Source organism: Ostrea edulis, chromosome 1 (assembly GCF_947568905.1).
Source record: "Ostrea edulis chromosome 1, xbOstEdul1.1, whole genome shotgun sequence".
NCBI lineage: Eukaryota > Metazoa > Mollusca > Bivalvia > Ostreida > Ostreidae > Ostrea > Ostrea edulis.
In genome coordinates this window covers 59,355,014-59,372,206 of record NC_079164.1, presented here as the reverse complement: position 1 = coordinate 59,372,206, position 17,193 = coordinate 59,355,014, and the positions used below count along the sequence as shown (strand labels likewise).

At 34.3% G+C, this 17,193-nt stretch overlaps 1 protein-coding gene across 2 annotated transcripts in view; it reads right to left on the bottom strand.

Moving 5' to 3' along the window:
- Positions 1 to 17,193, bottom strand: part of LOC125649463 (TPR repeat-containing protein DDB_G0287407-like) — a 116,196-nt gene that overhangs the window by 52,931 nt on the left and 46,072 nt on the right. For both annotated transcript variants that reach the window (XR_007360708.2, XM_048877014.2), the window contains exons 16-20: positions 15,756 to 15,921; positions 12,506 to 12,610; positions 11,572 to 11,705; positions 10,049 to 10,154; positions 1,193 to 1,342 (exon numbers count right to left, since the gene is read on the bottom strand). Coding sequence is in view for 1 of the 2 variants with exons in the window: in XM_048877014.2 (XP_048732971.2) it covers positions 1,193 to 1,342; positions 10,049 to 10,154; positions 11,572 to 11,705; positions 12,506 to 12,610; positions 15,756 to 15,921 (661 nt within the window). In the remaining variant the exon portion in view is untranslated. The remainder of the gene's footprint in view (positions 1 to 1,192; positions 1,343 to 10,048; positions 10,155 to 11,571; positions 11,706 to 12,505; positions 12,611 to 15,755; positions 15,922 to 17,193) is intronic.

Genomic DNA, 17,193 nt, shown 5'->3' with positions numbered 1-17,193 from the left:
AATTTTTTTACTTTTAGAAAGAAAAAACAGGCCCATGAGCCACATCACTCACCTGAGTCATCTAGGTCCTACTGTTGTTCAGCCGCTTTTATCTTTAATAAAGATTTCTTTTTCAATCTTTATTCCCATGAAAAATTTCAAAGGGTCCCAACATAACTGAACAAGAAATTCACATATGTTCTTGGAGAAGGTCAAGGTCACATAGATCATGGTATGAAATGAATAGGTCTTTTAATAAGAAATCTATATATAAAAGTTCTACTCCAAGTAGTTCAGGAGATATTGAATAGGTCAGAATAGGTCATATTAAGCAGGTTATACTCCAAGGTCAAGGTAACAAGGTCAAACACATTGGTATCACAAGGAATTGTCATAAAGAATCTAAATACAAAATATGGAAACCCTTCCTTAAATTGTTCAAGAAATATTCAATTACTTACATTTTCTTAAAAGTAGGTTAAACTCCAAGGTCAGAGATTATTGCATAAAAGGAAAGGACTTGCAATAAGAAATTTATATGCAAAACATGAAAGTTTTACTTTGATCTCCAACTGTGGCCCCACTCTACCCCTGGGACCCATGTGAAAATACTTGAATTTGAACTACCTGTAGATGCCTGCTTGTTTGTTTTACATCCCTTCGAGAACTTTTCACTCCTACTGAGACATCACCAGTTGAAGGTGAAGTCCCACAAATTTAGACTGTAAATATTTAGATGCTTGCTTGTAAACTTTGATTCTCTATTGTGGCCCCAACCTACCCCCGTGGTTCATGATTTGAATAAACTTGAATCTGCACTACCTGAGGATGCTTGCATATTAATATAACTACCCATGGCCCTGCTGTTATTTAGATGAAGACTTTTAAAGATGTTTCCCTATATACTCTCATTTAAAACTTGATCCCCTATTCTGCTCCCATCCTACTTTTAGGGACCAAAGAAGAAACCGAGTAAAACCAATATGTTCCCAAAGATTTGGGAAACATAGTAAGAAACAGAGTAAAAACAATATGTTTGGGGACATATATTAAGAATAATCTTGAAGACATTGAATGACTGAATTAACATTTATGACTATGGAACCTTTTTCTCAAACCTCATAATAATGAAATTAGATCTATAGCATCCAAAGTTCTGGTGTACCAAGATACTTCTCACAGTAGTCAGTGTTTTTAAACAGAGTTGCCTCACCTGTATGGCTTTCTCTATACATTCCATGGCCTTGAGGTAATCCTGCATCGCTGTATAAACACTGCTCAAATTCAGGTAACAACTTGACATGTTCTCCTTAGCTTTGGCTATTTCTGCACATTCTAAAGACTTTTTTAAAAACTCCTCAGCCTTGGAAATATATGAAATGAAGAGGAGTGTTGAAAGATATGAAGAAAATGCATGTATTATAAATATACTTAACATCTTGTAAAGTTAGGCAAAAGAAATAAAAACATTGTGTTTCACTTTCTTGACCAACCCTAATCTGAATTTTGTTTCAACTTTCTTTCTTTATATACAATTTTTGACAATAAATGACAACTTAAAGGCCAATGGGCCACAATGATCACCCCAGTCAAAACTGTACTTCATAAGATTTTTCAAAAGATTTTTTTTACCCTCTATATTCCCATAACAAAATTTGAACCCATAATATGACCCCATCGAAGCCAAATGGGGTCACAACTTATCCTAACTTGAATCCACACAACATAGAGATCACTATATTCTACTATATTCATGTATCTTGTCCCCAATTTTTGGCCCACCCTAACCATATGGGTTTTTTTTTTCTTTAACAAAATAGATTTTCATATTTTTCCCAATATATTCTCATGTGAAATTTTTAATCTGAATTGTGGGCCCAAACCTACCCCCAAGGCATTGATTTGAAGCAACTTAAATCTACACTACACAAGGATGTTTGCATATTGATAAGACTAATCCTGACCCTGCTGTTCAAACTTGGATCCCCTATTGTGGCCCTCATCCTCATTAAGGAAGCTTTCACATAACTTTTTCGTTTTTTCTGGTTTAGTGGTTCTTGAGAAGATTTTTAAAAGATGCCAGCATATTTTCACTATTTCTTGATTTGAAATGGGTGTGATGCTTTATTTGAATAACATTGAATCCCCTTTACCAAAGGATGCTTTATGGCAAGTTTGGTTGAAATTGGTCCTGTAGTTCTGGAGAAGAAGTCGAAAATGTGTAAACTTTACGAACAGTCGGATGCTTTAAAACAAGTGATCAGAAAAGCTCACTTAACAACACTTGCCATAGTCCCTGAAATGTTCTACTTTCCCACTTGGACAATGAGCGAACAGTGAGTAAATGGTGTGTGAATGCTGAATGCAACATGGTGAATGATAAACGAATGCAAAACATGAATGGAGCGCAAATGCAAAGTGAACATTGAACGCACGATAAAAGCAAGATGAACGATTTAATCGGAAAGTCTCCGATGTTTTCCTTGCATTGTACTTATCTTATAATCAGGTAATAATAAAAGATATATATAAATTAAGCAATAAATAAATTTTGTAGTGCCGACATCACTAGATCAGAAGCTATAGAGCTTTTTTGTGAACACTTCCCAGAAGAACCGAATAAATAACGACATATGCAATGTCACGAGAAATAAGATATATCTGTATCTGTATGTACTGGTTCATGTGCACACTGCATAATTATGTATTTATGCTTCTTACAAGATGTACACTGTATGTTTATCTAAACATTGTTGAAAATATCCTACTTAAAAAAGAAATAATCAGCATACGTACAATAAAGCAGCAATCAATGATAAGAAAAATAATGAATGGATAAATCTAGAAGTTGATTTAACTTGTAACGATGATCATTCATAATTGATTGCATCAAATGTGGAGATGTGGCACCTAATCATTCCATGTTGACTTATAACATTTATACATACATGTACAGTCGAACTATATCAGTTCATATTATTTCAAAGCCTATTTTAATCATTACACTTTTATGTATTTTTTAAAAACAAGACTGCAGCTTGATTATGAGTATTATTTTGTTTCTATCATATTAATGTTTAAGATAGAAGTTTATATCAAGAATAGGTGCATTGAATTCCTTGAATGTAATTCTGGGTCAATGCAAGCTTTGAAAAATTCCTCAGTTGTTGACTCAATAATAATCCAATACATTGGAATCAGAAAACTGCATGTTCCACAGTTCAAAGTATATTCAGTCTAAACAAAGCATAGTATGATACATTTAGACTTTCACATGTCTGACATCATAGACAGTTGCTTTTTCAATAAAAATGGTACACGAAAGTACTCATATTTTGTGATCGGTCATTCAAAAAATTACTTTGTTAAACACCACTTGATTCTATGCACAAGTACTCTACAGTTGGTATTAAAAAGATGCTGGAGTTCCTCACTGGTCTTCCAACACTGTTGAAATTCCCATGAGCATGATTTGTGCTCCTTTATTAGCTGACCTGTTTTTACATTCTTCTGAGGAAGAATTTATTTAAAGTTTCAACATGAGAAGAAACTGGATGTGTCGGCATGACATGGCCCCCGCCTGCAGTAAAGTCAAATGTAGGAAATCCATTGAAGTAAGGTGGTATTCAGATTGTACGTGTTACAAGCATTTAGTACACGAAAGAACTCAACAACAATCCTTTATATGTTTTAACAGCCATAAAATAAATACATTAATTTTTCTATGTTAGAGGGGAACAACTCCATCAAAAATCAATGAACCAAACCAAAACTTAAACTCGATCTGTAACTCGATCATCAATATATATCTGCATACAAAAAATCAGTTCATTATTTCAAGGCATTTAGAAACAAGGTCTGGAAAACTGCTCGCAACGGGACACAAAACTTCATCAAAAATCATTGAACCAAAGCAAAACTTAACTCAATCTGTAACTCATCAATATACATCTACATACAATTATTTTTTTTTGATATCTCAAGGCATTTTAAAAATAAGTCCAGAAAACTGGTCGTAACAGTATTTTTTCAAAGTTGAAAGGACACAACTCCATCAAAAATCAATGAACCCGAACAAACCTCAAACTCGACCTGTAATTAATTAATATACACTGCGCCTGCTTACAAAAAATTATTGCAATATCTCCAGACGTTTAGAGAAAAAGTCTGGAAAACTGGTCCTAATATTAATTTTTCTGAGTTAAGGGACTCAAAAGTCCATCAAAATCAATGAACCAAAGCAAAACTTAAAGTAAATCTGTAACTCATCAATATACAAAAAATGTCACCTGTATAAAAACAAGAGGCCACATCGCTCACCTGAGTCACCTTGGCCCTTATCTGAAGACTTTCCATATACATGTACATATATTTGCATGTAAAACCTTAGTCCCTATCCTGGCCCCAACCTACCCCTGGAAGCCATGATTTTTACAAACTTGAATCTGCACTATGTCAGGAAGCTTTCATGTAAATGTCAGCTCTTCTGGCCCATTGCTTCTTGAGAAGATTTTGAAAGATTTTCCCTAAATATTTCTATGTAAAACTTTGATTCCCTATTGTGGCCTCAAACCTACCCCTGGGGTGATGATTTGAACAAACTTGAATCTGTACTTCGTCAGGAAGCTTTCATGTAAATCTCAGCTCTTCTGGCTCATTGGTTCTTGAGAAGAAGATTTTTAAAGATTTTCCCTATATATTTCTATGTAGAACTTTTATCTCCTAGTGTTGTCCCATCCTACCCCCAGGGGCCATGGTTTGAACAAACTTGAATCTGCACTATGTCAGGAAGCTTTTATGTAATTGTCAGCTCCTCTGGCCCAGTGCTTCTTAAGAAGATTTTTAAATGACCCTACCCTAATTTTGTATTTTTGTGATTATCTCCCCTTTGAAGGGGGCATGGCCCTTCATTTGAACAAACTTGAAAGCTCTTCACCCAAGGATGCTTTTGGCCAAGTCTGGTTGAAATTGACCCAGTGGTTCTGGAGTAGAAGATGAAAATGTGAAAAGTTTACAACAACAACGACAATGCCAACACTGACAACGACGCCTACAGACAACGGACAAATTTTGATCAGAAAAGCTCACTTGAGCCTTTGGCTCAGGTGAGCTAAAAATCAGTTCAATATCTCAAAGCGTTTAGAAAAACAAGCATTCTGAGAGTATTACATAGCAATACATAGTCCCCTACCGGAGGCAAAAATCCTTGGACCGCAACAATATTCGAAGTTCATTATGAGACCAAGGTTATGGTAAAAGGGAAGATTGGGAAACCAAGAGAGGAATATCAATGGTTAGAAATCAACTACTATTCAGGTACAAAGACTAGAACCAGGAAAACTTCAAAATCGATCTGTAACTTGTTATGGCAAAGCAATGTACCAAATATCAAATGAATATCTGCAAGCACGTCCAAAAAAAATCCGGAAAACTAACAATTCATGCTATTTTTCTAAGTCCAAGGGCCATAACTTAGTGAAAAGACAATGGACTGAGACGAAATTCAAACTTGATCTGTAACTTGTTATGGCAAAGCAATGTACCAAATATCAAATGAATATCTACAAGCACATTTAAAAAAAGTCCGGGAAACTGATTTGCAGGACTGATGGACAGTCAGACAGATGGACGGAGCGCAAACCTAAAGTCCCCTTCAACTTCATCAGTAGGGGACTAAAAAGTCTGGAAAACTGGTCATAACAGTAATTGTTCTAAGTTAAAGGTCCACAACTCCATCAAAAATCAACAAACCCAAACAAAACTCAAACGCGATCTGTAACTCATTAATATACACCTGCATACAAAAAAATCAATTCAAAATCTCAAGGCGTTTAGAAAAAAAGGTACAGAAAACTGGTCGCAACAGTAATTTTTCTACATTAAAGGGCCACAACACTATCAAAAATCAACGAACTGGAACAAAACTCAAATTCAATCTGTAACTCATCAATATACACCAGCATACAAAATAACCAATTCAATATCTCAAGGTGTTTAGAAAAAAGTCTGGAAAACTGGGCATCTCAGAAGGACGGAAAAGGGTAAAAGCGAAGCTCCAATGTAAATCATTCAGAAATGGTACAATTCATCAGGTGCAGTAGTACACTTCAGGGTCTGTGTCAAGTTAATTAAAATCAGATCCTGAAATACGCTCACAATCGCTACAATAGGATGACATAACCCCATAGAAGGTCATGTCCACATGACCTTTGGGTTGGAATATTCATGAGAACTATCAGCCAATCAGATTGTGCAATACAGACAATGATGGCTATTTAGGCAGTTCCCGGCAGTTCGTAAACAAGTGGCCGTAATCTCTCTCCCACGAAATTTATTCCACATTATAAAATATATTCTCACATAAGGAATTTTAAACTTTCGCAGTAATGACTAATCTATTCCGTTCATACAAACAACAAAACGTACAATATAAATTACACCAAAATTAAATTAATTGTGAATATGCAATTTATAATAGGGATGGGTACGATTTGAATAGTTTTCAAGATGGTTTACTTCATTAACATGAGGAATAAAACGCCAGTCGACGTAAACGGTGCATTGTGACGTCACATCTGTTTTCTTTCAACCCAAACAATCGCTGCCATTTTCCTTGAATTGTGAACCGGTGATTTCATAGGCAACACACTGATTGGCTAACATAAGTTCACATGAACATGACCCCCAATCGTGTTATGTCAGGTCTACTTGCGCAGAGTATACGGCGCAGATCTAAGAAGTCTGATTTTAGTTAGATTGGGTCTGTGTCTATTATATCAGAGTTATAAATAAAATCTCAGATCAAAATACTAAGAATCTGTTCAGGTATTCCCATAATTAAAAAATAATCACACTGAAACAACATATGCATTGATATGTGCACATCATGCGATACTTATTAATTATCACATCCACTGACCCACACTGGAGTTCGAACCCAGCAGGTAGTTTCATTTGCTTTCAATAATTAGTTAGTCATTATCTTTTATTAAATATTCATCTATCTATTTTTTATTCTTATCCAAGGTGAAAGGTTCCTTGTTGACTACTCTGACAGTACATGTACAATGTCTATGTGAAAGGTTCCTTGTCGACTACCCTGACAGTACATGTACAATGTCTATGTCAAAGGTTCCTTGTCGACTATAACCTGACTAGTACATGTACAATGTCTATGTGAAAGGTTCTTTATCGACTACTCTGACAGTACATGTACATTGTGAATGGTTCTTTATCGACTAATATATATTTTCTTTCTTTTTTTTCCTTGGAATATATAAAACGTACCTGTATTTTAACGACACTCAGATTGAATGTATAAATATAACAAAACAAACATGACCATAATTGATTTTCAGTTTGAATTAATTTAATAGAGCATATAGAATCAATAATTATGTATCATTCCATGACAATACAATATTTGCATAATCTTTTTCTTTTATTTTCATTTGTTTATTCCAACATATTTTGTTACTTGCCTTCCTAAGTTATTGAACTAATTAGTAAATTAAGATGAGAGTTTACATTTAATTAATGTTTTGTTTTCATACATCTAGTGATAATTCTACCACGGTTATTGCAAAGATAAAAGGAATGCCGCTGTCATTATTCTGCGATATACCTTCATATGTATTAACTGATTATAATAAAATTGATACACATTTTCCTTGCTCTTCGAGTTTTGCAATAATTCAAATTTATTATCATAAAAATCAATCAATATAAGTTGTAAAACAAATTTATAAATGACTGAATACTATGGAGCGCCAAATTAACATAAACTCAAATAATTGAAGATATCTTCAATTATTTGAAGATATCATCAATTCAATTATTGCTCTCTTTAATTGAATTAATGCGTGCATTAAATCAATTATTGCTCTCATCAAATGAATTAATGCGCGCTTCAATTTAATTATTGCTCTCATCAATTGAATTAATACGTGCATCAATTGAATTAATGAGAGCAATAATTGATTTAATGCGCGCATTAATTCAATTATTGCTCTCTTCAATTCAATTGATGAGAGCATCAATTGAATTAATGAGAGCAATAATAGATTTGATGCGCACATTAATTCAATTATTGCTCTCTTCAATTCAATTGATGAGAGCATCAATTTCGTAGAAATATTGCTTGCAATAATTGATTTAGAGCTCGGTATAAATAATTTGATGATCTCTTTAATTCAATTGAAGATATCTTTAATTATTTACAATGCTTTGGTATAAGGAATTAATGCGCGCATCAATTCTTTTAAAGAGAGCAACAATTCAATTTTAGAGATCATTAATTCAAGTGTGGATATGTTGAATTGAAGATATCTTTAATCATTTAGTTGCTCTCTCTAAAAGAATTATTGCTCTCTTCAAATGAATTAAAGATATCATTAATTCAATTGAAGAGAGCAATAATTGAATTAATGCGTGCATTAAATCCATTATTGCTCTCATCAAATGAATTAATGCGCGCATCAATTCAATTATTGCTCTCATCAATTGATTTAATGCGCGCATTATATCAATTATTGCTCTCTTCAATTGAATTGTAGTGCGCATCAATTCAATTGTTGATATCATTAATTCATTTGAAGAGATCATTAATTCAATTAAAGCGCGCATCAATTCAGCAGAAGAATTAATGCTATCATCAATTCATTTAATGCGCACAATAATTCAGAATTGAAGAGATCTTTAATTAAATTGTTGCGTGCATCAAATGAATTGATGATATCTTCAAATAATTGAAGATATCTTCAATTATTTGAGTTTATGTTAATTTGGCGCTCCATAGAATACATCAATCGTCTGCATTCAGAGTGCGATACACATGTAAACATGGCAATGCACAGACAAGTTTTTCTTGAACTGTATTCAAAGCAGTTGATATAATCCGTTAACACCAAACTAAATACTTGAACTATTTTTCCAAAATAAATTTTAAAATACCCCTTCTATCTCACCTTTTTTGTCAGCAAAAAACAACATAGGCCATTTCGCAAACTGCCATGACATCACAGTAACCTAATTTGTAGCTATATAGGAAAATGATTGGCTGTATATATTTCTGAGCCGTAGTAGAATAGAAATAAAGTTCTAATGTTTTTGTGTATGTTGCAGGATAACTTCCTTGGTCTCTAAATGTTGTTTGAAATATAAAACAAAGGTTATCCTGCAGCATAAATAAAAAAATAAATGTTTATTCTGTATATACATACAAACATACATACATAAATACCAAGGATAACCCATGAAAGCTCGAAAGCTTATTTCAATGGGGTCCTTTGATGCACGGATGTTTGCACTAGGGGGTCATTTATGTGGGAGGAAACCGGAGTACCCGGAGGAAACCCACATGTCCGAGCGGGCCACCACCATACCCTATCACATACAACCACTGCTGATCACGGGGATTGAACTCGGGTCGCAGTGGTGAGAAGCGAGAGCACTACCTCTGTGCTACCCGGACACCTCTGTGCTACCCGGACATCACACAAAAACATTATAATTATTTCTTAATTGTAGCAATTTATCACATCCGACATGAATAATAATGCATCATTTATTAATTCTTCCTCAACCTTTGCTTTTAACATCAAGAATATTATTATTATATTGAATTATTTCTTGATTTCAACCAATATATGCCCAAAAAAATCAAAGCATACAGGCCATGACTAGCATTTCGTATGGACTGTTCACGAAGTGTGCAAGCAATGCCTGCTGTTTCACGTAGACCATTCACAAAGCGGGCAGCATGTAATTTAGCATTTCATGCAAACCTTTCATCATTTTGATCAAACCATTCAGCGTTCTGTGCAAACTGTTCATAATTCTATATGCAAACCGTTCTGCTTTCCATGCGCACCATTTTGCATTCCATGCAAGAATCATTTTGTACCAATCCGTACAAATGATGTACATTTGTAGTAACATGTTTTAGGATCTATATAGTTTTGTATTCTAAAAGCACTCCCCCATTCATCATTTTTAAGATTGAACTTTCCTGTCTATAGAGTACATGTATAACTGATTTATATATTGGACAAAGTGTAAACATAGATACCTTGGTATAATCTGCCATCATGAGGTAATTTGTCCCAATTCCATTGTATGATATACCCAAGAGTTCTAAATCCTCTGGGTTTGCTTTTAAGATGTCTGGTACTCTCCTGAAAACAAAAGTAAACAAAACAGTTGCACTTTCCATTCCTCTGGATCAGACCATATCAAATTCTACAAAAGTAAACAAAACAGTTGCACTTCCCATTCCTCTGGATCAGGCCATGTCAAATTCTACAAAAGTAAACAAAACAGTTGCACTTCCCATTCCTCTGGATCAGCTAGGCCATATCAAATTCTACAAAACTTGGATACAGTCAAACATGTTTATACCAAAGTACTGGTGACGAACAATTTTGATTCGGTGTAAACGTAATTCGTTATATCTGATGAGTTCATAATATATTTTAAAACTACAGGGAATAAAAATCACTTCTCTGTAAGCTTGAATTCGTCACAATTGTGTTTATTGTAACATGTTTTACTCTATAATTAATAATGATTTCTTCCATTTTATAATCACTGTTAATAAATAAATTTTATAATCAATATCAGTTATAAAGATAGCTCTGAAAAAGCAAAACTGAGTGGGGTGCATGAAAGGGGCAAAATCAAATTATAATGCATTAGGAAGAAAAACTATGGGTCAATTCATTCACCTGTGCACTTGTCTTTTCCCACTCACTATGAACTTGACATATTCTACCCGTGTGGTTCTTGGAAAGATTTTCAAAGAATTTCCCTACATATGTATATAGTTTATATCCCTATGTAAAACATTGAACCTCTAAACATGACTATGCTCTGAGCCCCGGGGTCAGGGTGTGAACAATGTGAATCTACACTACATGAGGAGGTTTTCTATAACTATACTGGGGCCCTTGTGCTTCTTGAGAAGAGTTTTTGAAGAATTTCTCAATACACTTCTCCTTCTGTAGCACTGCAAAGACTCCAACAGTCATCTTGTGTACAAACCTGATTCCACACTATGATGCTTGCATACATGTACAAATCAATTTGAAATATTGTACTCTTGCAATTCTTTGGAAAAAGAATTTTCCTAATACATATTTCTATATAACATTGAATCTTACTGTAGCCCCGCAGTCATGGAGCTAGTGAACAAACAATACAGACTGCAAACAATACATAACAATGGTTGCATATCAGGTTTACATTTCAATCCTTGTGGTTCTTCAAAGAAAGACTTTAATTTAAAGAAGTCTCCCAGATATTTCTAAACACTTTTTGAGGCTCCACCAAGGCCCAAAGACAAACTATGCCTATAAACAACCCACCTGAAATTATTATTTCATAATTATCTCCCTTTGTAAGTGGGGCCTTTATTTGAATATATATATCCAAGGACACTTTGTGCCAAGCTTGGCTGAAGTGGCCCAGTGGTTCTTGAAAAGAAGTAAAATGTTAAACTCGTATTCAAGTGAACAAATAAAAAGGCGAAATCTCTGTAAATACACTATATATACATAAATATAAGTCTGACACACATAGTGGCACTTGTCTCACATTTTTCGAATCTCCAAAACCTGTAGATGCATTTCTATACTCTTCTGCAGCTTGCTGTTGTTGTGGTATGTTGTTGCTATGTGATATAAAGCTCTTTCTCTCCTCAAATTCTTTGCTTTGTCAACTGATTTGCACTAAAATCAACACAAGAATACCAAATCAGAGGGTTCATGTCATGCACTTGACTGGTAGTGCACAAACATGCAAAAAACTAAGGGGCAATAGTTTTGACTGTTTCTCTAGTAGGCATGAAATAATTGTTTTATTATCTAATTTATTACCTAATCTACTATATGAATTGATATTACATATTTTTTTCTGTTTTCCAACTTTAATCAGCAGAGAAAGGTACACAAAATGAGCAGGGGTGAAATAGTTCATCACGTGACTTACTATTATCCGATCACGTGACGAACTGTTTCTCAGTCACATGAAGAACTGTTTCCCGGTCAAGTGATAAATTATTGCCCGATTAGCAGATTAGGTAATAAAACAATTATTTCATGCCTACTAGAGAAACAGTCAAAACTATTGCCCCTCGGTATAGTGGTGAATACCCGGGAAACTGGTGTCCTCGGCCTACGGCCTCTGACAACAGTTTCCTGGGTCTTCGCCACTACCTCGGGACAATAGTCTTGACTGTTTCCCCGAGTAGGCATGAAATAATTGTATACTGCTAATCGGGCAATAGTTTGTCACATGACCGGGAAACAGTTCGTTACGTGACCGGGAAACAGTTTGTCACGTGATCGGGTAATAGTAAGTCACGTGATGAACTGTTCACCCCTGCTCATTGTGTGTACCTTTCTCTGCTGATTTATTAAGTTGGAAAATAGAAAAAAAATACGTAATATCAATTTATATAGTAGATTGGGTAATAATTACCACTAATGACAGCTTATATTGCTTAAGGACACTAGTATACTATACCCACTGTTTTCTCATTAATGTCTAATATCCGCCATAAAACTTTCTCACATCCATCAAAGTAGTGCACGTAATTCAGCAAGGAGAAAATGTTCCACAGATCATCTATAACCTACAGAGAAAATGATAAAACTCGACACATACACAGGTGTAACACCACACGTTACAGATGAGGATTATAAAACTCAACACATACACAGGTGTAACACCACACGTTACAGATGAGGATTCTACATCAAAAGAAATTTTATAAATTTACCCAGCACAAGTAATAATATAAAGGCTGAGCCATGATTCTTATCAAGGGCTCTGCAAAGTAGTCATTTATCATGTTATGGCATTTTGCTCTCTTAGACCTTATCTGTTGATTTTTAAAATAAAAAAGAATCCACAATCTTCGTGCAAGACAGCATCCCTTCATGTGTAAATGAAATTGGGTATCATGCAAATGTACTCAAAGTTTTTGCATCAGTGGTGTTTTGGAATTTTTTCTTTGACTAGAAAACTGACAAGTCAGAAAGGGCCCTGTAATAAATACATGTATTAAAAAATTCTTAGTCTCATAAGGATCTGTCATGACAATTAAAACCCTGTAAATCAAAAGAGTTCTTCCTTTCCATAATCCAATTCAGCATTATCTTTAAATTCTATGAAAATATTCTCATTGGGAAGTTATTGCATGCCACAGAAGTTGTCTTAATCTAACTCCCAAAATTCTGTAACGACAAAACCAATGTATTATGCATGTACATGTATATCAAATTTATGAAATCTTCCCAAGAAACTACAATTATCATGTGTCATATAAAGTCCTGATCACAGACTAATTAAGGGACAGAATGGATGGACAGACAATCTGTGATTATTATAGGCGGGGCTCACACAATGTGATTATTATAGGCGGGGCTCACACAATGTGATTATTATAGGCGGGGCTCACACCATAAGGTGGACCCTAATAAGTCAAGCTATATATCATTGTAATGTCAACCATCACAAAAGGGTTCCACTTTATGGCATTATTTGCTTGGTTCTGGTTCACAACTCTTTCAAAATAAGAGGTCCATGGCCCACATCACTCACCTGAGTTACCTTGGCCCATATTTAAAGATTTTCCTTACATATTCAAATGTAAAACTTTGATCCCTATTGTGGCCCCAACCTAACCCCGGGGGCCATGATTTTTACAAACTTGAATCTGCACTATGTCATAATTAGCTTTCACATAAAGGAAACTTTTCTGGCCCGGTGGTTCTTGAGAAGAAGATTTTCAAAGATTTTCCCTATATATTCATATGTAAAACTTTGATCCCCTATTGTGGCCCCATCCTACCCCTGGGGGTCATGATGTTAACAAACTTGAATCTGCACTATGTCAGGAAGCTTTCATGTAAATGTAAACTTCTCTAACCCAATGGTTCTTGAGAAGATTTTCCCTATATTTGTATGTAAATCTTTGATCCCCTATTGTGGCCCCGCCATACACCCGGGGGCCATGGTTTTCACAAACTTGAATCTGCACTATGTTAGGAAGCTTTCATGTAACTTTTCTGGTCTAGTGCATGTGGCTCTTGAGAAGAGATTTTTAAAGATTTTCCTTATAAATTTCTATCCAAAACTTTGATCCACTATTGTGGCCCCATCTTACCCCCGGGAGCCATGAATTGAACAAACTTGAATCTACTTTATATCAGGAAGCTTTCAGGTAAATATCCACTCTTATGGCCCAGTGGTTCTTGAGAAGAAGACTTTTAAAGATTTTCCCTATATATTTGTATGTAAATTTGGGGAAGTTTTTGTCCCACCCCTACAGCCCCAGGGGTGCAGGAATCCTGAAATTTACAATTTATGTCCCCCATGTCCCAAAGACCAAAGATGTTTCATACCAAATTTGAAAAGAATTGGAATGACAGTTATCAAGAAGTTAAAAATATCTATTGTTCACACATTTAATAACTGACCATTTTGGCCCCACCCTGATACCAAAACCCCTACCCCTGGAGTCATCAAAACAAGTTTGGTAAAGGACTATATGTTCTTTCTAAATATCTATTTAGTTTTAATTTAGTATTAATAAACACTACACATTTAGTTTCAATTTAGTATTAATAGCACTAAAGATGTTATTTAAGTGTTTTACACATAAACACTATATACTAAGTTTGGCCCCACCCTGGGGTCAGAACCTCCCCAGTCAATCCCCAGGGATCATGAAAATTACAATTTTTGTAGAGGCCTTCCTGCTCTACATCACTATGCATATAATTTAGTTTTTCTTACACATGTGCGTTTCTTAAGAAGATTTTTTAAAATTGGTCAATTTTGGGCAGTTTTTGCCCACGCCCCTAGGGCTCCAGGGGTGCTGAAGTCCTGAAATTTACAATTGATGTCCCCTTTGCCCCAAAGATGCTTCATACCAAATTTGAAAAGAATTGGACTGGTAGTTATCAAGAAGTTAAAAATGTTTAATTGTTAACGCATGTCGCATGGCAACGGATGATAACCAATTGCAATAGGTCACCTGAGTAAACTCAGGTGACCTAAAAACTGTCAAATATATGAAATTGCTAAGTCCAAGGTCCATAACTCTTTTGAAAAAAGGTCAACAAAATTCAAAATTTCATGTTTCTCATTGATATAAGTTTCACAAACAAATGTTAAAACAAACAGGCATGATACTACATCCCTCCCCCATGAACAGTCACAAGAGGATAAAAAAATTATTTGTCACTTTAGATTTCAGAACACCAAGAAATTTATGATTATTAAATGTAATTACCATTTTGGGAAAGGAAAGTGCATTTAATTGTTATTGAGTCACTAGAAAAATCAGTAGTTCCAGAACATTATGGCAAGGAACATCAAGTTCCTTTGAAAACATCTCTTCAATATTAACATAAGCTTTTAGCAAAATTTGTGTTTGATTTCTTATTCTGTCAAACTGATAATCAATAAATCAATTTACTGTAACAATTACCCGGTGCACAGTGTGCTGATGGGACAAATAACTCCACCACTCCTAAGATATCACAAAAATCCTTGTAATCTTGACCTTTGACATACTGACCCCAAACCCAAGTATGGTCATTTCATATGTGTACATCAGCATCAACCTTGATCAAAAGACCTTTAACTTTCAGTCAAAAATAACTTTAATGTATCACTCCAATATTTTTGACATTTGACCCTAAAATCAAAATGAATAGTTTTAACAAACTTTTCAAATACACATTCATTTCCAAAAGTCCTAAACCAACCAAAAGTCCAGGTTTCTGTTGATCAAGTTTCCCCTCCTCTTCTTTCAGAATGTACACATCTGCTATTTGCAAATCCACTGCCGCAAAATACTTTTCCGTAATTCTGCTCCAGGTATAACTGGTAAATTCCCACAAGTCATACAGTTCTGTTATGTACTGCTTTTGACTAGAAAAACAGGTAAATAAAAACAATTTGGATTTGGCCAAATAAAATTAATCAATAGTTTTCAGGCACTTGAAACTGTCAGGCACCATTTTCTCAGGCATCATTTCATTGAAAAGGTACCGCATGGATATTTTTTTTCAATTCATATTTGTTTATCTATGTACATGAGGTAACTCTTGTGTAAGTTATAAATATGTAAAACTTTCAAAAGGTTTTAATAAAATGGTATCTTTTTTATCAAATAATTACTGAATGCATACTTATTTACGTGCAAGTGTTTAAGAATAATAGTATACACTTAATAGTAAGGTAATGTGAAGCTATTTTTTACAAAATAAAAATTCCATTACTTATTCTATCTATGAGAAAGAAAAGGTAACTCATGCTACAGTCAACATAAAAAGAAATGACAAGGCAAAAAAAATTGATAGATAGTTTCTCAGACCTAAAATTTGAAATTTTGATGAGGGAGGCAGATTTTTACTGTAGCATGAGTTAATTTAACTTCTCATGTACAAGTGTTTATATAGAGTAAGCAATGGAAGTTTTATTTTAAAAAATAGCTTCACATTTCTTACTATTAAGCAATCTCTACCCAGAGTTATCATTCCCGCTACGCTCCACTAATACCTCTGTCAACGTCTAAATACATGTAGTATATCAAAATGTACTAAATTTAAAACTATCTTAGCATATCAAACTGTACTGAAACCTGAGTGAATTAAAAGGTACACTGTACGTTTATATAAATATTCATTCATTCAATAATACTAGAATAATCATGGAATTCGTTGTTTTGTTGAACCTCAAAACCAAAACTTGTAAAATTATTATTTAAGATGCAATAGGTAAAACTAAGTTTTGCCAAGAATCTTGACATTTAGACGTTGACAGAGGTGTTGTAGCGTAGCATAATACGCCCTTTGGTGAGAGATTGACAATTAAGTGTATACTATTATTCTTAAATACATTCAATTATTATTTAATCAAAAATATATACTTACAATTTTATTAAAACCTTCTGAATGCTTTACATAAAAATCTATAACATATTAAGAGTTACTTCTTTAAAGAAGAAAAAATTCCATGCGATACCTTTTCAACCAATTTGACGGTGCCTCAGAAACTATTGATTAATTTTTTTTTTTTTTTGCCTAACTCATGCCATATCAAAGTATAAAAAAATTACCTGCCTGTCTCATCAAAATTTGAAAATTTTGGCCTGAGAAACAATTGATTAAATTTTTTTGGCTGTAAAGAAACTCTTGATTA